Source organism: Pelobates fuscus, chromosome 11 (assembly GCF_036172605.1).
Source record: "Pelobates fuscus isolate aPelFus1 chromosome 11, aPelFus1.pri, whole genome shotgun sequence".
Taxonomy (NCBI): domain Eukaryota; kingdom Metazoa; phylum Chordata; class Amphibia; order Anura; family Pelobatidae; genus Pelobates; species Pelobates fuscus.
The window spans coordinates 108,884,080-108,909,312 of NC_086327.1; the positions used below are offsets into that span (position 1 = coordinate 108,884,080).

The following is a 25,233-nucleotide window of genomic DNA, read 5'->3' on the forward strand; positions in this document are numbered from 1 at the left end:
GGGGGGGAGGGGGGGAAAAGAGGGGGAGTGGAAATTGGGAAGAAGAAGAGGGTGGGATCTGGATGGAAGCAAGTGTGGGCATCGCCCTGGTCACCACCCCAGCAGCCGTGTCCCATGGGCCTCCCCGTGGTCACCCAGTCTGGGTTCTTGTGTTATCTCTCCAGTGGCTTAGGTGTTAGCCAGGAGTTGTACAAAATCGGCAGATGAAAGATGGCACAGCCAGTAAAACCATTGCTGCATGTATCTTTTGTTGCATTCAGGACTTTGAAATTTCTTCATATCTTCCACCTCTTCCACCCAACACTTGAAGGGGGGGAGGGGGGAGTGCGCAGGTGTCTCCAATATATGGGGATGAGTGCGTTTGTGGCGTTGAGGAGAATCTTTATGAAATACTCATTTTGATTGTGTTGAAATTTAACTGTAATTCCAGCCTAGTCAAGAGATACACAGAGTAAAATTTGGGACTACTTTGTCTCTGTATATTTCCTTTGCCTGACACTTCTAGACACTGGGCAGAGCTACAGTGTCCATCACCACAGCCATCACCAGTGATGCCGGCAGGGAGTTGGCTCTGTCTGTGGAGGTTTCCGTGGTTTTGTCGGATACTCCATAGACCTCAATGCTGTACTCTTACTCATGTGCGAGAGTACAGCAGTGATGTCGGCTCCTGGTGCTGAAACATGCGAGGGACGGGTTCAGGTAAGTAAATCTCACCTTTACCTGCCACTGGACCACCAGAGACCATGGCACCGTCGGGGGTCTTTGCGAATTCTGCTAAGTCCCCAGCGGTGACAGTACCACTTTACTATATCTTTAACCCCTTAAGGACCAAACTTCTGGAATAAAAGGGAATCATGACATGTCACACATGACCTGTGTCCTTAAGGGGTTAAAATATATAACAACATGCCCATCATCACTCATTTTGTCACGTGCAATAAGGGCAGGTTTATAGGAGGAAACCTTAATTTATGCACTGGTTCGATTCAATAAATGTAAGTCATTGTCCAGTTCTAAATCACTCAGCAAGATTTGCACTTCTCAAGCTCAGTCTCGGAACGTGGACATCGCACACTTGATTTCATCGGAACACGTTGAAAAGGTAAGGTGTGCCGACGTTCGCTTAGTATACTTACCCTGAAAAAAAGGTTAATAAAGTGCTTAAAGAGAAAAAAGGATACATTTGCAACCTTGTGTGCTTTTTCATTAAATATTCACAATGTTGTAGCTCAGTTCTCACAGAGATTTGTATTTTCTTTAATTTCATTATTATTTATTTATAGCAAGCCAAGGCATGCCGCTGTGATACATAAAGTTGTAGAATAATTGCGCAGACATATTACTTATAGCTGTAAAGCAAATAAAATGTGTTGAGAGAGTTCAGCTTATATGGAACTGCAGTACAGAGTAAGGTAAGCAAGCTACTAAATTTAAGCTATATTAGAGAAATGCATATATTTTTTGTGATGCCTTCATAAACTTAATCTTTCATAAAATCAGACATTTAGATTATTTAAGAATGAAAAAAACACATTTTGAGACCATGTTATACTGAAAACAAAAACTAGCAATCTATTCAAGCCATAGCAAAAATAACACAATTTATAGAAGTATTGAATGAAAAGTTGGGATACATTTATAAAGTAGAGGTAATTGGTTTATGCTAAAACTCCTATTATTCTAGCAGCCCCTGTCGATGACGAAAATGTCCATTTAGCATGATCTAGATCTTCGATCTTTAAACTGTTCTTAATGTGATCCAGAGGGATTTAAACAATATATGCTGAATTCTAGTGAATTGAAATCCACATTGCAAACTTAAGGCAGTAATTATTTATTTGGAAAACAATTCTCCAACTCAGTGACAGTGACATCTTAACTATTTTAGCTCAAAATGGTGGTGTAAATTCTGTTTATAATCCACTAGAATTCTGTGTTTAGTAAAATAAAATAAAAAAAAAAAATCACAGAACATGGCAGATAGAGAAGGAAGAATATTGACAAAGTAATTACAAATTTTTCTAACTCACTGTTGTCTCCATGTTACCCTAAAATTTAGGATTGTTATGTTAATTATCCACAATTTCCAGTTTAGTGGGGGGAAAAAACCGTGAGAATGAAAGGGGGCTGTTTATTGCGATACTTATTATCATATTTGTTGACCTGATATTGATTAATGCAAATAGCACAGAGTGATTGTTAGCCTGTGGGTTCAGACAGTTTTTGTCTCGGGAAACCAAGATTCTGAGTTCTGAAAACTACAGACGTCGTGCTTATTGAGCATATATGCATAGCTGCCTGTGATTGACAATAGAATTATCTATTATCTATATTGATTTTTAAAATAGAAACTTGAAACATCCGCATTATTAGAGATTGTGGGATGAATTGTAGTAGTAGTTAGATATCCCATATGAGGCTGTTAGTAATTGCGCTGCCTAATGTTCTATAATGAATAGTAAACTCTACCTCTATGACTGTACAACGCATTGATGATATTTTGAAAACGTTAAATTGCGTTAGAGAGAAAAAATGGAGTCTAATTGTTTAGGTGATAAAGTGCAGCCCTAAACATAAAACAAGCTTACTCCCTAATGTCATTGAATATCATAGATTCATATGAAATAAAACATAAAAAAACATACACTGCCTGGCCAAAAAAAAAAAGTCGCCACCTGGATTTAACTAAGCAAATAGGTAAGAGCCTCCTATTGGATAGTTACTGCATGGGCAATTACCTTTCAGCTGGAAACAAGTTATTTAACCCCAACTGATGCAATGTGTAGCTTCTCATTTCTTAAACAATCATGTCGAAAGACACATCCCGTGGTCGTGGAAAAGATGTTGGTCTGTTTGAGAAGGGTCAAATCATTGGCATGCATCAAGCAGAGAAAACATCTCAGGAGATTGCAAAAACTACTAAAATTGGGTTAAAAACTGTCCAATGCATTATTAAAAAGGATAGTGAGGAATTGTCAGGATCGGGACAGGGATCCAACACGCAGAGTACAAAGAGTGGAAAGGTACGTATACCGGGCCTTAGAATGGCCGGACTAACGCACCGAGAGTAATAGAGAATAGTCAGAGACAAGCCGAGGTCGAGGGAACGGGAAGACAGATAAGCGAGAGACAAGCCGGGTCAAGGGAGAACAGAGAAGCAGGGTAGTACAACAAGCCGAGTCAAAACCAAATAGAGCAAACTAGAATACCAGAGCACTGAGTGACTAGACAAGCTAGAACCACGACAGGGCAATGAGCTGAAGTGAGAAGTAAGCTTAAATACCCTGGCTCTGGATGGTAATCACGCCTCTGACAAGTACCGATTGGATATCGGACACTTGAGTGACAGGTCGCTCGTGATAGCGTCATGACGTCACGTATTGAGCGTCCCGCTAGAAAAGGACGTGGATTCCACGCGGCCGGTGTTTAAGTGACTGGATGAACCGCGAGGAACGAAGGAAACAGCTCGCCTGGACGGGCAAACCACCAAATCTCTACCTCCCTTAGAGGTAGAGACCTCAGGTACCCTGACAGGAATCACCTGTAATGGGCGCATCAGGGTAAGAAGAGAGAAGATGAAGTGATGCACCCTTCATGCTTAATGCCTACTGTACAAGCCTGTGGGGGTTGTGCTATGATCTGGGGTTGCTGCAGTTGGTCAGGTCTAGGTTCAGCAACATTATGTGCTCAAATAATGAGGTCAGATGACTACTTGAATATACAGAATGACCAGGTTATTCCATCAATGGATTTTTTCTTCCCTGATGGCACGGGCATTTTCCAAGATGACAATGCTATGATTCATCAGGCTCAAATTGTGAAAGAGTGGTTCGGGGAGCATGAGACATAATTTTCACACATGGATTGGCCACCACAGAGTCCAGACCTTAAAGGGAAACTCCAGTGCCAGAAAAACGATCAGTTTTTCTGGCACTGGAGGGTCCCTCTCCCTCCCACCCACCAATCCCCGGTTACTGAAGGGGTGAAAACCCCTTCAGTCACTTACCTGGGACAGCGGCGATGTCCCTCGCCGCTGTCTCCGCCTCCGCGACGCTCCTCCTAATGATTACGTCGGCCGGTGGGCGAGACTAATCTCGCTCACCGGCCGAGGAGACCTAATGCGCATGCGCGGAAATGCCGCGCATGCGCATTACGTCTCCCCATAGGAAAGCATTGAAAAATAATTTCAATGCTTTCCTATGGGGTTTTGAGCGACGCTGGAGGTCCTCACACAGCGTGAGGACGTCCAGCGACGCTCTAGCACAGGAAACCTGTGCTAGAACCCAGGAAGTGACCTCTAGTGGCTGTCTAATAGACAGCCACTAGAGGTGGAGTTAACCCTGCAATGTAAATATTGCAGTTTATGAAAAACTGCAATAATTACACATGCAGGGTTAAGGGTAGTGGGAGTTGGCACCCAGACCACTCCAATGAGCAGAAGTGGTCTGGGTGCCTGGAGTGTCCCTTTAACCCCATTGAGAATCTTTGGGATGTGCTGGAGAAGACTTTGCTCAGTGGTCCGACTCTACCATCATGAATATAAGATCTTGGTGGAAAATGAATGCAACACTGGACGGAAATAAATCTTGTGACATTGCAGAAGGTTATCGAAACAATGCCATTGCGAATGTGTGCCATAATCAAAGCTAAAGGTGGTCCAACGAAATATTCGTGTGTATGACCTTTTTTTTTTATGGAATTACAGGTACGTGTCTAAATAGCAATGTCAAACATCAGAAAAGCACCCCTTAAAGGCACAGTGCAATGATAACTTTAAATAGGCAACCATATTATTATTACTATTTATAAAACACCTTTCACAATGCTGTACAATAAGTGGAAAGTATTTGCAACAAGAGGAGCTAGACGCACAGGAACAGATGGTGTTGAGGGTCCTACTCAAATGAGCTTAATTCTATTGGAACATATGAGACCCAAACTTGTCAAAATGTCCAATTTAAGGCATCATAATGAGTACTTAAAGGGACAATGTAGTCACCAAAGCAACTTTAGCGTAATGAAGACATTTTTCTGTATAGATCATGCCTCTGACGTTTCACTGCTCAATTCACTGCCATTTAGGAGTTTAATCACTTTTGTTTGTGTTTATGCAGCCCTAGCCACACCTCTCCTGGCTGTGACTGACATAACCTACATGAAAATGAAATGGTTTCATTTTCAATCAGATGTAACTTAATTTAAAAGTTTTTATCTCCTGCTCTGTATATTTAACTTAAATTACATACAGGAGGCTCCTGCAAGGTCTCCTACAGCTAGCTATTAACAGAGCAGGAGATAAGAAATTATAAATTAAACAGAATTTGCAATAAAGGAAGTGCAACCTCTTTAAAGGAAGTGTTTAGGAAGGCTGTTTAGGTCACATGCAGGGAGGTGTGCCTAGGGCTGCATAAACAAAGTGATTTAATTCCTAAATGGCAGAGAATTGAGCAGTGAGACTGCAGGGGCATGATCTATACACCAAAACCACCTCATTAAGCTAAAGTTGTTTTTCTGACTTCAGGGTCCCTTTAACCTTTTGCTATTGATTACTATAAACACCACAAATTGAGCAACAAGTCCAAAGATGTTGTAATTTGTAAAAAGATTCCCTATACGTAACCAGTTTGTTCAAGATATGAATCTTAAATATGTATTAACAATAACGTCTGTACGTCATTGGCCTGAAATATCATCAGAGAAAAATCTCATTTCTCAGAGGATGATTTTTGTATTTGTCTTTAATGATACTTACAAGATTTTAAATGAAAAATGATAGCAATATATCTCATCTTTACGAGAGATTCTTCCACTGTTAGATCAATATTGTATTATGTTTATAAGTTGTTTTCATTGGCGTTGAAGCTCTATTTAATGTACAGATTGATGATTTATATAAGGAACATTGACAAATTTGGCAAGAGCAAGTGAAAATATTCTTTGAACTTCACGTCGTATCTGTTCAGGAAACTCTTTGTTTAATGGCAATTAGCAAACCATTGATGGTCCATTATGCGCTAACAAACACCAACGCACTAGACTTACTTATAAACCTTTAAAATGTGTTTCAAACCGAATTACCTTTGACCAGTTGAAATATTAAAGACATTTATGTAACAAAAAAAAATCAAATTGGAAAAGATATTAAAGTGGGACTCCAGGCAATAATTGATGCATTCTTTTTACTGCATTTATTTAAAAGACCATTCCAAGAACCTGGTACTTATCTCTCCCCACAAGTCAATTTATGTTCAAAAAGGCACGTTATAAGTGCTGAAAACAGGCGCTGCCTCATGGTCAGGCGCCTTGTAGCATGTGCTTACTCTGCCTAATGGATGATCCAGCAATGAGCTTAGGAGGAAGGAACTGAAAGGGAGGTGTACTCAGGTATAGGATGCAGGACATATTTAAAAATAGACATAAAAATAAAAAAAGGAAATTCATATTTGCGTAATTACTGACCGTCAAATTGGCAGCTTAACAACCAAGTCTGGCGTCTCTCTTCTCCAGTTGAATAAAAGACAGATTAAACAAAATGGTAGGTGGAGCGCCTTGAGTGTCCTTAGACTTGGAGGTTTATGTAACGACAAAAGAAAAGAAAATAGAACTGATTGTAAAGTAATTCTTTGGATGATGAGAAAATGATGAATAAGTTGTACACTTACACTTTTTGGGAGCTTAAGTCCAGTTCCCACTTAACCTCCTGAGTGGTATAATTCACGCCTAAGGATATAGTGTAGTTCTTGTGTATCCAATAGTAGTTCCTTGTAGGGTATCTCATATATTTAAAAGGAGACCAAGATAAAAATAATAATATAGTGTAATATTTTCTGTATAGAATTTTGAAAGTATATGGAATTACACTTACATGTTATGGAGTCTAGCAATGGCTCCTAGGAGGAAGCATGTTAATCCCCTACTCTAAGATTTATTGCTGGTGCAGGTTCTGTCCGCGTAGATATAAAAGAGAATAAAAATATATATGAGATGTGTCCAAAAGGTATCCAGCCGTGTAATATGAAACAGACTGACTGGTCACCTTGGACTGTACATGTCTCCTACTTGCCACCTTCTCCTAAAAGAACTATATCCTGGGAGCCTACAAAAGCCGCCTAGAAAGCACCTGAGCCACAGTGTGCCTGACCGGGATCTACCCACAAATCATCTGAAATTGCTGATCGGATCACAGAGTTGCTGTGGTCCAGAAAACTTTCACTAGAGTGCTCTCAGTCCCAGAATTAGCAATCAGGGTGCTCTTAGGAGGGGTGTCAGAGGAGGTGGCAAGGCATCCAACGATATCAAAGACTTGAGAAAGCTTTATGTCTCAACTTAAAGTGCCATCATTTAAGGTGACCAGGAAACTCTACCCAGCGTCATGGAACTCTGCTTCAGGTTGGAGGCTAGTCGCAACCGCTGAAAACTTTTACTTCCACCTAAATCGAGCTAGCCATTTCCGATCCAGGTGCTTTTTGGATCAAGTGGGTCCTCTGACACAAGCTTCCTGGGGGCACCGGTTGTATGGAGATGTGGGCACAGGAACCACATTTATTGTATGTTTTGTTGCCTCACTGCCAAAGTGTCTGGCCGTTAATTAAATTGCCTGCTCAGTTACAGACACCAAGGCGCTGGGGATCTCACACAGTTTTACCAGCGTCTCTTCCACTGTTCAAAACACTTGCGATGAGCTGCCTCGTTGCATTTACCTGAATCTCATTGAAGGTCTGAAATCTCTTCCCTTTCAAAGGTGATTTTAGTTTTGGGAAAGGTTTTGGGAAAATCCAGCCAGGGAGCCAAATCTTTCAACAGATTCTTGACCATCTTTGAAGCGTTTGTGCCACACTTTTATATGCGCTGTCCCCGAAAGCCTTCTGAATCATCCAAATAGTTTCCACTGGCTAATGTTCAAGCTTAACTCAACATTTTATGCAAATTCATTACTCTTGTCGCTCAGTCATTTTGAATGCAACAGCCCACAGTACATATGCTCACTCGTCTAGCGCCCTCACTGGCTAATGCAGTGAAGTCGTCATTGTTCACGCATGCACATTCCAGTCCACTTTCCTTCGCTGCCAGGTTACATCGATGCCACGTAAACCGTTCTCATTATTATAACAATGGCTGAACTTTTTCCAGATAGACCTCATATAGTGCACACCATGATGTAAAAATAGATACAAACTTACTTACATGGAAGGGAGCAGTTCCAGATTGCTCAGTCCTAAGCACATGGGTGGTTTGTATCCCTGATCAAAAGTTATTAACACTGTATAAATACTGAATTATCATAAACATTCAAGAAATGTGGTTACTGAGGAGTATACTCAACATATATTGGTGCCAATGATTATGCAACCCCCTTCCGTAAAAGGTGTATGAAACAGGAATTAAAAGTGCCATGAAATGCCAGCATTCCTGTAGTACATAGTATAAAGCAGTATTTTATTTTGTGTGAGAACTAACAGTGGCAGCCAAACAAACTTTTGTCAAACGTTAGCCATCACAAATCACAGAGCAGTACCGGTATGTAAACATTGTAATTTTACTTCAAATCTTTCAAAACAAGTGACAATCATAACACATTATTGGTAAAAAAAAGTTTGAAACATGTTGAGATTTTTTGATGATAATGACAAAACTGGCGCAACAAAATATTGCTTTTAAAGAACTTTGGATAACTAAGTATTTTATGAAACTTGGTGAGAACTGAGGCAAGTTCCTAATTACAGACAGCCGTCACTAACAGGATTATTTATTTATTGAACGTATTTACACATTTAAGGATGAAATAGCTACATTGGAGAAATGTTCCAAGCCAACTATGTAAGGGGAAGCCAACTGTGCTTCTAGTCAACACTGTCATCAGAATTATTTTGGCCCCTTACAAATCTAAAAGCTGGCCCACTGGCACACACTCAGGCTACCAGACAGAGATACACACTCACCAAGCTATTCCCGACACACACTCCCAGAGGGATACACACTTACAATCACACATGTATGCATTCCATACACTCACATAGGATACACTGCTGCACACACTAAACTAAACATACTAAATGCTCTGTTAAACATATACACAATCACACTGATAAACACACACACTGCTTCCTACACTATGTTACACACACATACAGGGACGGATTTATCCTCGATTAGATGCTGCTTGGGTCGGTAAAGGCTGTGGGGTGGGATAGGAGTTGTAATGGCAGGACAGGGGCTATAGTGTGGGGATAGAGGCTATAGTTTGTTTGTTTGTTTGTTTGTTTGTATAGTTTGATTATAAAAAAACGAAAACCTAAAGTGTATTCCCCTTACATGATGCTTACCTTGGGCCAGGGATGAGGGAAGCAGAAGATTCCTGTTGGTCTGGTTGAAGTTGTTGCTGTCTGCATCCCAGTGGGTGTGCATAGACCGATCCTTCTGACCAGCGCTGAGGGTTTGTATCAGGGTTACCATGGCGACGCTCTGATACAATACAATCTTCTCTGTACTCGAGCGTAGGCTGTGGGCCCTGCAGCAAACCTTCCTGTCTTTTTGGCCCCACGGCTGGGGAGTTGGCCCACCAGCCGTGCCGCCTTTCTCCTACCTGCCGCCCTGAAGACGTAGCCATGGCAAATCGGGCTCTGCACACATACACAAATTGCTAAACATGCATCGAGCGACAAACACACACACAATGTTATACACTACAGTCGCTATTACACACAAACACTACTACACATACACACACAAACACAACTACACAACGCTACAAAAGCAGATTTATGCTCTTTTAACCTACTTTTAAGATTGAAAGTCTTGGCATATACAAGCATACTAAATCAAAGAATTTAATATTATAAATCTATTTTTATAGGTGAAGGCATTTGGTGTTTGCTCGTGAATTATGGAGAAAACTGCTGTCAGCTCATCAGATTCTGTAATGTATTAATCTATTAATTTTTTTTACTGTTCCAGATACAGCAGATAAAGATTATATTACCTGTTTGCTGCCCATAAAGGTTTCTGCAGTGGATTTTCCTGGCTTAACTAAAATATATATATATATAATAAATAAATAAATAAATAAAAAAAAAAAACAGAATATAATATCTCAATTACCCACATTACTTTTTTAAACCCGTTCAAATATTTTCCCCACAAATTCCCTTGACACTCTAGCATTAGTGTTATCATCACCTGTATTCACAACTAAATAAAATCTCTATCACGAATGTATTGTAAAAGGGACACTCGAATTGTAAGTGCCATAAGGGAGAGATTGATTGTCAATGTTCTCATCTCCCTTGGTGAATTCTATTGAAAGATTTGTTAAATAATAAAACTGATACCTAGCGGTCCGTCTATGCTATCCTTGGAAACAGACTTAAAAAAGTCTCTCCAGTCAATGAATGGTAAGAATGAATGCCCTTCCGACCCATTGATGTGATGAGACTGGTTGTTCTGTATTAGCATTATAAGTGTTTTCAGAGTTCATTCTTTATCTTCCCCTAATTAACACTAATGAAATATATTGGAATAATTAATGGGGGGGGGGGGTCACATCTCTGCAATATATAATATAGAGGACTGTCCATGTGATAGAGCAGGGTTCCTTAAACTGTGGCCCTCCAGATGTTGCTGAACTACAACTCCCATGATTCTTAGAATTACATAGCTAGCCAGAGAATCATGGTAGTTGTAGTTCAGCAACATCTGGGGGGCGGAGTTTGAGGACCGTTGTGATAGAGTGTTAAATAGCTGTGGGAAATGTCTTATGGAAGAACTGTTTGTTCCACATGTAGAAGAATTTATTTATTTCTTTAATATCTTTTCGCAGCTTCACAATCTTCCAGATGCCATCACAGCGATTGAAAATGACAACTCCACAATTAAAAATTCCACATCAGACTACAGCAAGACATCTAGCAGAAGTAAGCAAGATTAGCTCAAATTCTATGCATTCAATGCCCGTTCCAACAATTTGGGGATCAATTTATTTGGGGCGTAAGACAATTAGTAACACTGTGTGTTTTGTCGATCATCCCCCCCCCCTCCCCCAGTTTGACTATTTTGACCTTAAATCTGAAATTCACTTTCAATTCACTTTCAATTCATGGCAGTTCTCTATGTAGTGAATAACCCTCTTTAAATAAGGATATATTTAGCTTTATCTAGTCTTCAAGTATGTCTTAGAGCAGGGAACTACATCTCCCATATAAGCAGCATGGGAGGTGTAGTCCACAACATCTGGAGTGCAAAATGTTGCCTACCCCTATCCTAAAGTTTCAATATCAGTATTAACCAACTCACTGATCATTATATTGTACTGCAACTGGTAAAAAAAACACTAAGCCATCTCACCAGCAGCTACCATGTACTTTAAGGGAACACTATAGGTTCAGAAACACAATCATGTATTCCTGACCCTATAGTGTTAAAAAAAACACTACCTAGCCCGTCTGACCCCCTTTACCTCTAAATATAGTAAAATCTTGCATTTATTCCAGTTTGCTGGTGCAGGCTTGATGATCTAAACCAATCACAATGCTTTTCAATAGGAAAACTTTGGATTGACTGAGATTGTCAATTCTAATGATCTCAGCCAAAGAGGTGGACCGGGGAGTGGATGCAAACTCCACCCTAGCCAATCAGCAGTCAATGCATCTCTATGAGGAAAATTCATTGTCTCCATGCAGAGATGTCAGTCACACTGGGCAGCCGTTCCCCAGGAAGCACCTCTAGCAGCCATCTGAGGAGTGGCCACTGGAGGTGTCCCTAGACTGTAATGTAAACACTACCTTTTCTTTGAAAATACAGTGTTTACTGCAAATAGCCTGCAGGGACTGACTATACTCACCAGAACAAATACAATAAGCTGTAGTTGTAATAGTGACTATAGTGTCCCTTTAAGTTAATTCTCTATATTTGTAAATAAGGAGTGTTGGGAAGAAATGGTGCATTGCCAATCAAATATGCATTTTATGCTTGACATTATCTACTATGCTTGTATAGAATATTTAAATGGATTATAATTAGGGCTCAAAATTTCCACTCGCCGGTAGCCATTGGCAAACAGGACCACCATCAGGGAGTGACAGCCATGATGGTTGTCATGGGCCCACCGGTCCCCATCTGTAGTGGCGGACTGCTGCTGATGCAGCTGCACCGGGCCCGCACGCTGATGGGGCCCATTGGGTTGCCCATGCACTTTGGGCCACCCAATGGGCATATATCTTCAGGAACCCGGTCAGCGCTGACTGGGTCACTTTCAATTATGTCAGCCACAGCAGTGCTGGGACGAAGTGACGGCTGGTCATTTCCTTCCAACTTACTCCGCGCTTGAGGGTAGAAGCAGAGTGGAGGCACTGAGAAGGGGAAAACCAGTACGACTCCCGTCAACCACAGCCACCTTCCTGCACCTAAAAGATAAGAAACAGGAGGGTAGCTGAAAAATGAGCTGCATGTGTGTGTATGTGTCAGTATATATGCGTGTTTATCTGTATGTATGTGTGTGTCAGTATGTATAAATGTGTGAGTGTTTGTATGTATGCGTGTTTCAGTCTGTATGTGTGTGTCTGTATGTATGTGTGTGTATGTGTGTGTGTGTGTATGTATGTCAGTATGTATGTATGTGTCTGTCTGTATGTATATCAGTATTCATATGCCATATGTATGTCTGTGTGTCAGTGTGTGTGTGTCAGGAATGTGTGTGTGTTTCTGTGTCAGTGTGTGTATCTCTGTTTATCACTATGTGTGTATCTGTGTGTCCTTTGTGTCAGTGTGTGTTTGTTTGTGTCTGTGTTCTGTGTGTATTCTGTGTCAATGTGTATCTGTGTGTGTAGGTTTATGTGTAGGTATATGTGTCTGTATGTGTGTATATATATATATATATATATATATATATATAACACACTCTGCCTTCACTTTACACACACTGCATTCAATAAACAAACACACATTGCATCCACAATACACACACTCTGTATCCACTCTACACACACTGCATCCTTGTGGGTGGACTTGGAGGCTAGCCCCGTAGGCGAGATTTGGAGGCGAGCTTGAAGGCAGGGCACCATGGTCTCAGACCTTGAGCTGTTAGGGGCCCATAAATTTGTTGGCATGTGAAAATTTAGCCATGGTGAACATAAATGTACCCCTGATGAGTGTGTTATGACCCTCCAGGCTGGTAGTGGCAAGTAACTTTAAAGGCCTGGCTCGTAGCATAGGGCTTGATATTTAATAAAGCCCATGTAATGAAAATGATAAATGAATCCTTTTTTTTTGCCTCTCCTTGTTTTATTTAATTATCATTCCAGATAAATGGTTAACTGTGTGGATTATTCATTACACCTGGCATTAAGCAGAATTTTCAATGTAATTGTAAATTATGGGCCATAATGGTCAAATTGGAAAAAAAATCCCAAACACAGATATCTTTACTGCTTGGAATACATCATTTTCTGCTCAACTCTTCACAATTACCATCTTAGTGAACAGATGGAACACTGACACGATTCTGAATAGCTGAAGCCGACTGTCTAGGACCAAATCCAGATGTTATGTGTTATCTTAGCTATGTTGCTTTATGGACAGCAGAGTCCCTTTAATTCAGACATGTCAGTCTGCATTCTGGAAGATTTGGAAATTGTATGTTTTCAAATTAATTCTGCTTCAGCAGATCTGAAAGCTGACCATGTGTATGGGTTGAGCAATACTGTACAGACACATATATAATAAAACTTACGTGTGATGCTCAGTTTGCTCTGGTGTCCTAAATTACCTTCAAGTTATAGATATGAAGATAAAACATCCGTAATTATTTGTGCAGAACTCAGCATTAACATCTTAACAAAGTCACTGTTTGCGAGTTTGTATAGACCTTGCTAGAGTCAGTCATTAGTTACCAAGTTTCCTTAAAGGAACACTCCACACACCTAAAACACTTTAGCTTCCTGAAGTGATTTCTATGTGATCATTTTATATGTCCTCATCTTGACTATTGTGGCCTAAAAGAACCAAAATTCCAAAACCAGTTTTCCACTCATATCAGTTCACTAAGTAGTAAATAGACCCATTTGCGTTGGTTGATGTAAAATCAAACTGAAACTGAGTTGAGGATTTGATGTTGATACTGTTTTCATGTTTACACCTTGCAGGATCTTTGAGACAACGAAGGGATACTCTCACTCAGTGGGTTAATGGTAAGTGTGCCTTCCAGAGCATATCTTCTAACAATCCGTTCTAGTAAATCTGGACAGGGTGGACGGGGGCATCTCCAGTGACATGACCATAAATGTAGGTCCCCAGGGAAATACAGCGGGACAGATCTCCAAATTCAAGACCGTCCCACTGAACGCGGGACTGTTGGGAGACCTGCTAGTATGATTGCAATAGAAACTTTGTTAGACAGGTCTAACTTTCCACTAAACCATTACTAACGCGCATGGTTTTAATTGATCCCCTAGAACAGGGTCCCTCCACCTGCACTGTGAATGTTTACATGGTGTGTTCAATAAAAACACGGCAACATTTCATTCTTTGTGTGTTATTAGTTTAAGCAGACTGTGATTGTCTATTGTTGTGACTTAGATGATGATCAGATCACATTTTATGACCAATTTGTGCAGAAATCCATATCATTCCAAAGGGTACACATACTTTTTCTTGCAACTGTAGATAGCCATAGAATCATGGGAGTTGTAGTTCAGCAACACCTGGGTGCCGGAGTTTTAGGACCCCTGCCCTAGAAACTAGCATCAGTATGCAACAATAGACTCTAAAACCGAGAGTGGGCCAAATTATGCTTTTTTTCACTGAACTAACTAGTTACATTAAAACGCACTGTTGAGTTTTCCTATGATATCTGCAGTATAATTGCTGCTAATGGACTACACACTGCACATTAAGAGGAACCTACATGGTAGATCCACAGATGTTCTAGAACAGGGGTAGGCAACCTTCGGCACTCCAGATGTTGTGGACTACATCCCCCATAATGCTTTTACACCCATAATGCTGACAAAGCATCATGGTATGTGTAGTTCAAAACATCTGGAGTGCCGAAGGTTGCCTATGCCTGTTCTAGAACATCAACTCCAAGGATGCTTTGCCATTTAGAATGTGAAAGCATCATGGATATTGTGGTTCTAAAAATATCTGGGTATCTACATTTAGGACATGTATTCTATAGATTGTATTTTTTTTTTTTTGCATTGACACATAAATATCACCTTGTCTTATTTAACATTCTACAGATAAAAGAGAAAAAGTCATGACTGTAAAACAATTAAAGAGGTATCTGTTGGCCACTATAAGTCGATCACTCTTCACAGCACACGGCATTGTGATGATATGGCTTCTGGTTGAAGTGATGTGCAATCCGGAGTACTGGATTCTACTAATAGGTCTTTTTGGTGTATACGTTGAGATGTTCATTACACTCAATGTAACAGAGAAAGGAGAATGGAAATGGTAATTATTTCTATGCTTTAATTATATATACAACAATGTTGATTATATTACAAAACTATAAAAAATGTGCAAATGGTCATATTTTATAGTCACGGGGATACTTACAAATTAGGTGCAATTTTTATACTTTCTTACAAGAACACTCATAAAAAATGTATGTTGTCTCTGGCAATGAGTGCTCAATAAAATTTCTCTATAAAATCCAAACTCCGATATTTATGTCCCGAAATATCTGTGATGTATCCATAGCTTTTTTTAATACAAGCTGTAAGACAATATAATTGTAAGAATGCTTTATGTGCCAAAAACAGTCATTCTGCATGTTCTTCCCATGGAAACATGAAAACAATAACTTACTTATGCAGAAATAGCGAAAGTCATCATAAAACCCCCTTGCAGCAATAAACATGTAGCTATTTAAAATCTATTTGGGTTTAATCACTCGAGACACCACATTTTTCTAAACTGAAAACATAACTGCCAAATATAGGCTAAAATAGCAAGGGGAAAAAGTATCCAAAGGAGTCCAAACCATTTTAGCATACATTTTGCAATTCATTTTTCAATTCACTACACTTAATTCTCTTATGAAAGAACCCTCATGGTGATATTTTTTGAGGGTGACCTTATGTGGTCTTTTCCTAATACTCTGTCAGTCGTAGACTTGGACTTCATTATAAGAGTTTTATTCTAAAATATGTGAGTGGGTCATCTTTTGACATAGATCTGTAGGAGCCACCGATAAGTTTTGCATGACATGATGTTGCTAAAGGAACTCTGCAAACACCATAACTACTAGAGCACACAGTAGTGGTTATGGTGATGGGAATACCCTGGCACTCCTCTGTTGTACGTAGTAAAACCTCTTCAGTTTGCCATCTTACCTGGAGTCCAGTGGGCACCGAACCATAACTCCTTTCAGCCTGAGCTCTCCGCTCTAGCTAAAGTTCTCAGCCAATCATCTGGCTCTTCACCGCAAGGCGTAGCTCAATCAAGCTAATGGAATAGTTCTCCCGTAGAGTGCAGAGAGGCAGGGAGTGGTGCAAGGCAGACTCAAGGAAAGAAGTCAAACCATTCTAAAGCTGTTTGACTATTTACATCAGGAGGTGTCATGGTACTTGCACCCTGTAGTACTCATGGTCCTTGGAGTGTTCCTTTCATAATGCAGGTTTGAAATCTGAAAAAAATTTGCAGAACATAAGGCGCTTTCCGTGTCTTCAGAAGTTATTCAATACAAACTCATTACATTGTTATATCATACTTGTGCGTCAAATAATCTTTGTAGAATTTAATCCTGATCTGTGTCTATGGTCTTAAGGTTCTCACCAACAGTGTTCATATACCTCTGCGTGACAATTCCGTGCATCTTTCTGTCGGAACTTGAACTTCAACAAAACTCAAATGTTTGGTGTAACTATACGGTCAGTCCTGGACAATTAGCAAAGGTACGTGCTTCAACAGATCCTGATAACTTTCCTAAATATATGTGCCATATGGCACTTTAGCATTTGAATCATTTTAAAATGAATATATTCTTTTTTTATGCATTTGCACCAAAGTAGAAACTAATAGTTTATCTAGATGGATCATCGAACCTCTGGAAAGAAAAAAATGGAAAGATCAGGTAAGTAACAATTTTTCTTCCCTAGATCGTGATTGTATATTTGTGAAGTTCATGCTAGCGATAGGCTAGAAATTCTATACTTCTCTATGAACCATAGAATTATAGAAGTTGTAGTCTAACTCCTTGCGAGTTGCAGTCAAAAACACTGGACCAAGACAAACTCTGAGGAAGCTATATATATTTAAAGAGACACCATTGTCACCAGAACAACTACAGCTTAATGTAGTTGTTCTGGTGTCTATAGCATGTTCCCACAGGCTTTTTGCTGTAAACACAAAGCATTGTGATTGGCTGAGATCATCAATTCTGATGATGTCAGCCAAGGAGGTAGATCAGGGAGAAGCCAGCACAGCGCTGCAAATAAGGTGAGGTTTTTTTCTACATTTAAGGGAGGTAAGGGTTAGCAGGGAGGCTAAATAGTGTTTTTTAAAACTATAGGATCAGGAATACACATTTGTGTTCCTGACCCTATAGTGTTCCCTTAAAGAAATATTAACACTTCTGGTCAAAAGGAATTTTTGATTTTCCCTGGATGTCTTTGCTCAACCGTAAGTATCCAGACAACTTATTTAAACACATGAAGAATAATATCATAGTTTGCATTTTTTTTTTATTATATTACTGGGTTACTGTAGTTTGTATGTTGGCTTTTGGCTTTTCTTGTTTTTTCGATGTAGGAAACATCTATGACATAAATATAGATATGATATAAACATAGCACAGTTGTATGTTTAACAACCTATAATTTGGGTTATATGTTATAATTAAAGTAATGTCATAACTTTTGTAAAATATATTTCCTGATCAAGCCATGGCAGCATTGACTTATGGGATAGCCCCCTCTAATACAGCAGTAATACCTGTCATTCACAGCAGTTAAGAAGGATACAAGATTTTATTTGATGTTCACTTGATCAATATTTTTGCAATTCCTGCCAGGGTTCAGCCTTTTGCTGTACCTCCAACTCCGGCATCCAACTGTCCCCAAAATGTGTGGTGCATGCGTATTATTAGAATCGGCAGGGGAAACAGTGCTCCCTGCAAGTCTTGCCCTGTGTGGGCTGGCCTGTTAAGTGGCAAGCAGCCTGGTGTACATTAATGCTAGGCTGACCTGTCAGATATTTGGGTGGACTGCCCCCTTTCTGGGTGGGTCCGTCCTTTTGGGCAGCTCCAGTGGCACAGTCACATTGCTGGCCCCTCCCTTTACTTCGTGATCATGGGTCGGTGTCCTCCCGAGGTGTTTGAGGTCTGGGTTGGCTCCAGTGCATGGGAGCAACTCGAAGCATCACATCAGCGGAGTCGTAACTCTGTCATAATCCTCATACTGTACTGCACCATATGCCTGTTTGAGGGCCTTAGAAATAAGCACCACCACTATTTCGTGTAAGAGTTCCACAAAGAGATTCCATAGGAGAGTTTAATTAATAAACAGTGTTACACTATATTTGTTTCTTTCCTGTCTCAAAGGTGACTATTTAGTTTCCTTTGGACTGGAGATTGGAAGAACAAAGTAACGATACAGAACTCTGTGTTATGATATATCATACCCCCTGCAACCTTGGAATATATCCTTTTATTATTATTATTATTGACTTTGGGACTCTCACTATTTAGAAATGTTCTTTGTTGCATTTTTTTTCCTACATTTGTTTGAGTGGAAGATTGCCTTAGCGCTGATACTATTTATTTTGTATATTTCGTATATTTATACTCCTGTCCTAGGCCAGTAATCTGGAATTATAGGTAAAACAGGTTTGCTTATTTATCTATTTTTTTTTACTTTTTGTTGAAACTGAAATGCCTCTTACAGGCATAAGATAGATCTGTAATTATTGGTATGGTGCATTTGCATTACCCTAGTTTTTGACAGTTTATGATGCATGAATGTATCTGTTTCTATGATTCCTTTCCTGGAGGTTGTAATCTTATCTGTTTTTGAGATAGCCAACTTTTTTTTTTTTTTTTACATGCATAGCATGTCTTCAGTACTTCAATGATTTAAGTTTATATTGTTGCAAGCTATAACCCCTAGCTAGATTCAACTGCCAGAGGTAACTTACACTCTTTTGTGTCCTCCTCCCCTCCCCTCCCCCTTTACAGGTAAAAACAGAACAAAATGAAAATCCACACTTAAAATTAAAAAAAAAAAAATAGTTTTGTTTAAAGGACACTACAAGCACCAAAGCAACTTTAGCTTAATTGTGCTGGTTCTAGTGCATAGATCATGCCTCTGCAGTCTCACTGTTCAATTCCCTGCGACTTAGAAATTAAATAATTTTGTTTATCTAACCAAGTCACACCTCCTTGCATGTGACCTACATAGTCTCCCTACACATTTCCTGTAAATATAGCGCTTATGTTTAAATTTCCTTTATATCACAGTCTGTTTGATGCAGAATTTCTGATCTCTTGCTCTGTGAATAGCCTGCTAGAACCTGCAGAAGCCTCCTGTGTGTGACTAAAGTTTAAACAACAGAGCAGGAGACAAACGTCTAAAGTTAATATACTGTGCGCTGATTGAAGATGAAACCATTTTTTTTTTATGTTGACTGTATTAGTCACAGCAAGGGAAGGTAATTTAACATATACATTGAATACGCCATATCACAAAGATACATGATGTATTCAATGTAAAATATAGATATTTACTCACCTCTCCTTTGTTCCAGCTCCGCTTTGTTGGTGTTACTCCATCTGTAGCAGCCACATTCAGGCCATGCGCTTCTGTTTGTCTTTGATTTGTCCTGCTTGGGAGTTGGGACACATGCCTAAGCAGGACAAACCTCCTCAGTGATGTTGAAACAGAGTGATATCGCTTGCAGTGCCTGCAAGGGGGTTTTCTCTGCAACCAAAGCACTTGGGCTGTGTTGGCTATACTGGGGAGAGCACAAGGACATCCTGTGGGAGATGTTTTCTGTTCTCGTTTGTCAATCAATGCCTCGGCAATCAGTGCCGGCTGAGGCATTGACTTATAATAGCTGGGAGAAAGACTTTCTAAATAGGTTTGTCTCACAAACGAAACATTTGCTAGCAAAACTGCTAGCACAGTGTATAGACATAATCTTATGCTCTTTCTAAAAAGCATAGGTTAAAATAATACTACAGGTATACTTTAAGGATAAAATAAACCTTTTAAAAGGACCACTAACGTCATCCAGACCATCATCTCAATAAAGTGGTCTGGGGGCAGTGGTCCTGTAGTTTTAACCCTGCAATGGAAACTGCAATGTTTACAGGGTTAAGAACATCATCTCTGGCTCTGGTTGCTGTCTTCCAAACAGTCACAAGAAGAACTTCCTAAGCAACAACCAAGTGAAACTCTGTCTTGTGACCAAATACAGCTCATAGGAAAGTGTTGAATTCAATGCTTTCCTATTTGAAACATTTGATTGAATGTGTGCGGCACCCCCGTATGTGTATTACGTCCCTAATGTTACTCTTCATGTAACAGCTATGAGTAGCATTGGATTGAAATAATATCTGGGATGCAATCCCTCCATGATGGCATTGCAAGAGGCACAGCAGCAGCAAGGAGGGAGTCTCGGAACTCGGAGAAAAGGTAAGTAAAACTTTTTTATTTTTTTATTTCTTTAATGCATTTGAGGATTCAGTCACTGCTAAATAGTTTGCCACTGTTAAATTCTATGCATCCCTAATATACGTCTATAAACTGAAAGGGGCAGTTATTTCAGAGAGATAATTCATGAAAAATAAAAATCAGAGCTGTCATGCAACTTTAAAGAAACCATGTTCCCTACAGGATATGTCCTCTGCAGGTTGGCCTTACAAGATTGGCAGGCACCCAAGCGTACCTTAGGGCAGAGCCAGTTACACAATCGTTATTGGTTTCCTTTAATCCCCCCCCCTTGTCGAAAGTGGGAGGTATGATACAGTAAGCCAATGAAAACAGATATTTGGAGTCGGCAGGATATTATTAAAACAATAAAAGGAATACGATGTTATGGTGAAAACAGTGCATTGACAATGACTAGATACTGTCCAACATATTTAAGTAATATGGAGTGCTGTATTATGATGTCATTTTAGAATCTGCATTCCTTATATTTGAAGTTGCTGCTGTGGGACGAAACCTCTCCAGACCCCATAACAAACCTGAGACTGTGATACAGTTATAAAAAATATACAGTATACAGATTATGATATAGGTCAATCCTCCCCCCCCACTCCCTCCCATTTTAAAACAAAGTGTAGGTGATTTGTAAAAAGGACATAAATTCAAATTACACTATAAAGTATGTAATGTGACATAGCAATCTGAAATTAGCCTGCACTGTGAATGTTTCAAACTTCTCGTTATAGGAGGTAAATCCCAGTATAATTATGCAGATAGTGTCTCAATTCAGTTGTGTAGGACTTCATTTATAATGCAGAACCTAGGACCATTTCCAGGTCTAATACTAACCTGTATTATCTGCGAAGATATGAACTGTAGCCATAAAATGTCAACATGCAAAAGTCTGGAATCGACATAATGTATAAAGATCTAGGCACAGCAGCAATATAAAATGCCAACCAAAAAGAGCGCAGACAACTGAGAGGAGTTACTCAATGTAGACCTTTAGAGGTGCTTCCTGTAGTTTCACGGAGTTTGACTCCGTAAAATGATGCAGGGAGTCTTCACACTTTGCATGAAAACATCCAGTGTCTGTTAAATCCCTATCGGAAAGCATTGCAGGCACATTGGGCTCCCCCATAGGCGGCCGGCGAAGGAGAGACATCAGCGCTGGAATTAAGTAAGTGACTGAAAGTTGTTTTTTTTAACCATTTCATGGACGAAGGGGGCACAGGCAGAGGGGCACTTTAGTGTTAGGAATACATCTTTGAAGTATGAAATTCTAGGTTTTGTTTTGGTTGAAAATGTGGACGATTACCTCCGTCCTTAAGTGGTTAAGACTTTGTCCTTTGATCTTCTGATTTCCAAGACACTGTATGAGGTGTCCTGGATGTCCAAAGTGATTGAATACCATGCAACTGCTGACCAGCTGACTGGGCAGGTAGGAGGAGGTCCTATAAATTAAACAATTTCCTTTTTAGGAATTTTGAACTTTGAGAAGTTCATATTTGACATCCATACAGGCCAGTCATGTATATTGTACATTTTAGCTGATATGAACTCTATGTATTAGCTGTCCCTGCCATCACATGTATTTCCCATAAGTCAATGCTGTCATGGTTTGATAAGGAAAATGGAAAATGGCTTCCAAACTTACCTTCATTTTCTATTCTTGTTTAAGACATGGCAGCATTATAATGCTGCCATTCTTGTATGGGGGTTGTGGCAATACTATTTATGCTGGTTTCACAGTTCTGTTTCCTGTCCTTTCTGATGTGAAAGGAGAGATAGCTCACAAGTCAATGCTGCCATGGCTTAATCAGGAAAATACAATTACTGTATGTATGGAAACGTGTCTTATTTTCCTAAAAAGTACTTTTTGTGCTATACAGAGTTTTTATGTGAGGGGCTAGATCAGGGATAGGCAACCTTTGGCACTCCAGATGTTGTGGACTACATCCCCCATAATGCTCTAACACCCATAATGCTGTCAAAGCATCATGGGAGGTGTAGTCCAAAACATCTGCAGTGCCAAAGGTTGCCTATGCCTGGGCTAGATAATACATTGCTGAAGATTATAGCATCTTCTTGCATCAAAATGCCCCATTATCAGTTTTAATAATATGCTGTAGGTATTATTGTAGAATTATTAAGAATGTGATCACACACTCTGCTGAAGGCTATTGGCAAAGAGTTTTCAGGTATTTTTGGGAGCTTAGATTTCCAAAGTAATGGCAGATGTAAAATGAATATCCACATATGTGCAAGGTTACGCTTTGTTGGACTAAACAAAAAATGCTAACAGTATTGTAATGTTCTACTGCATTTTAGTTATTTCTTTTGTAATACTAAAAAGACATACTTTTTTTAATCTCCCCATAGAATTACTCAATGAAGTCATATCGTGAATGGTTGGATGCAATGGAGCAGCTGATGATCCTAGTTTTGATTATGGGACGATGGATAATGCCAAAGGGAGCGATGACGAGGGAACAACTTGCACAGCTTCTGCTCCTATATATCGGACTGGGTGCTGATATACTGGATATTTTAACATTTTTAAAAGATGATCAGATAAGAAAAAATAACGTAACAGTAGTGGGATTATGTCTTTTCAGCTGGGCGATCTTGCAGTTCACATTAGTACTCACGCAATCATCAGAGTCTGTGGATAAAAGAATTAGCAAAGATTCTGTCTCTGTGCCTGCTGCACGCAAACAATGCAGTTGCATGCTCTCTGCTAGAGAGGTATGGTCTCTGGTAATAGCAGTGGTGATGCAGGACGGGCCCTTCCTAGGTTTCCGCCTTTACCTCCTAATTAAGCACGGAGTGCGTAGTAAAACATTGATATTCTTTATCTGCAAAAACATACTGACCGTTACAATAGAAATATATAGGATTATTGTGGTATGGAGACAGGCACATAGAAACAGAATGTGACCGTAGATAAGAACCATACGGCCCATCTAGTCTGCCCAATTTTCTAAATACTTTAATAGTCCCTGGCCTTATCTTATAGTTAGGATAGCCTTATGCCTATCCCACGCATGCTTAAACTCCTTTACTGTGTTAACCTCTACCACTTCAGCTGGAAGGCTATTCCATGCATCCACTACCCTCTCAGTAAAGTAATACTTCCTGATATTATTTTTAAACCTTTGTCCCTCTAATTTAAGACTATGTCCTCTTGTTGTGGTAGTTTTTCTTCTTTTAAATATAGTCTCCTCCTTTACTGTGTTGATTCCCTTTATGTATTTAAATGTTTCTATCATATCCCCCCTGTCTCGTCTTTCCTCCATGCTATACATGTTAAGATCCTTTAACCTTTCCTGGTAAGTTTTATCCTGCAATCCATGAACCAGTTTAGTAGCCCTTCTCTGAACTCTCTCTAAAGTATCAATATCCTTCTGGAGATACGGTCTCCAGTACTGCGTACAATACTCCAAGTGAAGTCTCACCAGTGTTCTGTACATTGGCATGAGCACTTCCCTCTTTCTACTGCTAATACCTCTCCCTATACAACCAAGCATTCTGCTAGCATTTCCTGCTGTTCTATTACATTGTCTGCCTACCTTTAAGTCATCTGAAATAATTACCCCTAAATCCCTTTCCTCAGATGTTCAGGCTAGGACTCTATTGAATATTCTATACTCTGTCCTTGGGTTTTTACATTGAAGATGCATAATCTTGCACGTGGCACATTAAAAACAAAGAAATAAAACGGCAATCATTCATAAATGAGGGTACCATTTTTTCTATAGATAATCATTATTGTATTGATTATTCTTCTACTTCAGCATGACCCTTGCTATATGAGCCTAAATGTGTCAAAGTGCATGTTGGTTTGCTTTGTCCTCAATTTGAATATTTTTTTTGGATACGGTTTTCAAATGTTTTCATGTTTTTGGTTAAACGTTTTTTAACTTTTTTTTTCTTCAAAATATTAACATTTTAAAAATCATGTATAAAAATATATCAAAATGTTAAAACATTTTTGGAAATATTAAATCATTTTAACACTATCCAGAAATATTAAATAACTTGAAAAGAAATATCCCAACTAACTTTTTTTAAATTGAGGACTTTTTTTGGTGTAACTGAATTTATTTTAACTGAATCGTCATATGTAATTTTTTTTTTAATAATAATCAATAAAGTTTTTTTTAAAAATTTAAATCCTTGCAGGATGTGACTTGTTAGTTGTGGGATTTGCATGTGAAATGTTTTCCTGATGCAAAAGACTGGATTCTGCTCAGCCTTGGTTTTTCACTTAATTGTTTTTGTTTGTCCGATGAGCCAATATCATCTTTCTATCTCTTTATATATTTACTATTCCTTTACTATCATAACAGCCACTGGGAAGAAGTATTATTCCTGTCAGATGCAAGAATTTATTCTTATGTAAATAAAATGGGCAGCTTCCCAGAAATGTGGGTGGGGAATTACTACTATGGCTGGAGTGAATTGGCATAGATAAGCCAACCTGGTTCACAGATTAACCAATGTCTCATGGCATAGGTTGATAGGGAGCACACTGGACCCCCAAAATTATGAACCTCTTACACACCATACATGGTGGAAGGAA

At 39.4% G+C, this 25,233-nt stretch overlaps 1 protein-coding gene across 1 annotated transcript; it reads left to right on the forward strand.

The window, feature by feature from the left end:
* Positions 1-657: 657 nt before the first annotated feature.
* Positions 658-23,588, forward strand: LOC134576955 (transmembrane protein 26-like). The gene is made up of 6 exons (XM_063435617.1): positions 658-699; positions 10,817-10,910; positions 14,136-14,180; positions 15,234-15,450; positions 16,769-16,871; positions 23,046-23,588. The coding sequence occupies exons 1-6, from the start codon at positions 658-660 to the stop codon at positions 23,586-23,588; spliced, it is 1,044 nt and encodes a 347-aa protein (XP_063291687.1).
* Positions 23,589-25,233: the final 1,645 nt, after the last annotated feature.

What these genes read in the sequence shown, in the direction of transcription:
- LOC134576955 (XM_063435617.1), top strand. Translation starts at nt 658, where the DNA reads ATGTCGGCTCCTGGTGCTGAAACATGCGAGGGACGGGTTCAG. An exon ending in CAGCAAGACATCTAGCAGAA is followed by an intron (nt 10,911 to 14,135) that starts GTAAGCAAGATT and finishes TACACCTTGCAG; the next exon opens with GATCTTTGAGACAACGAAGG. An exon ending in TCTCACTCAGTGGGTTAATG is followed by an intron (nt 14,181 to 15,233) that starts GTAAGTGTGCCT and finishes AACATTCTACAG; the next exon opens with ATAAAAGAGAAAAAGTCATG.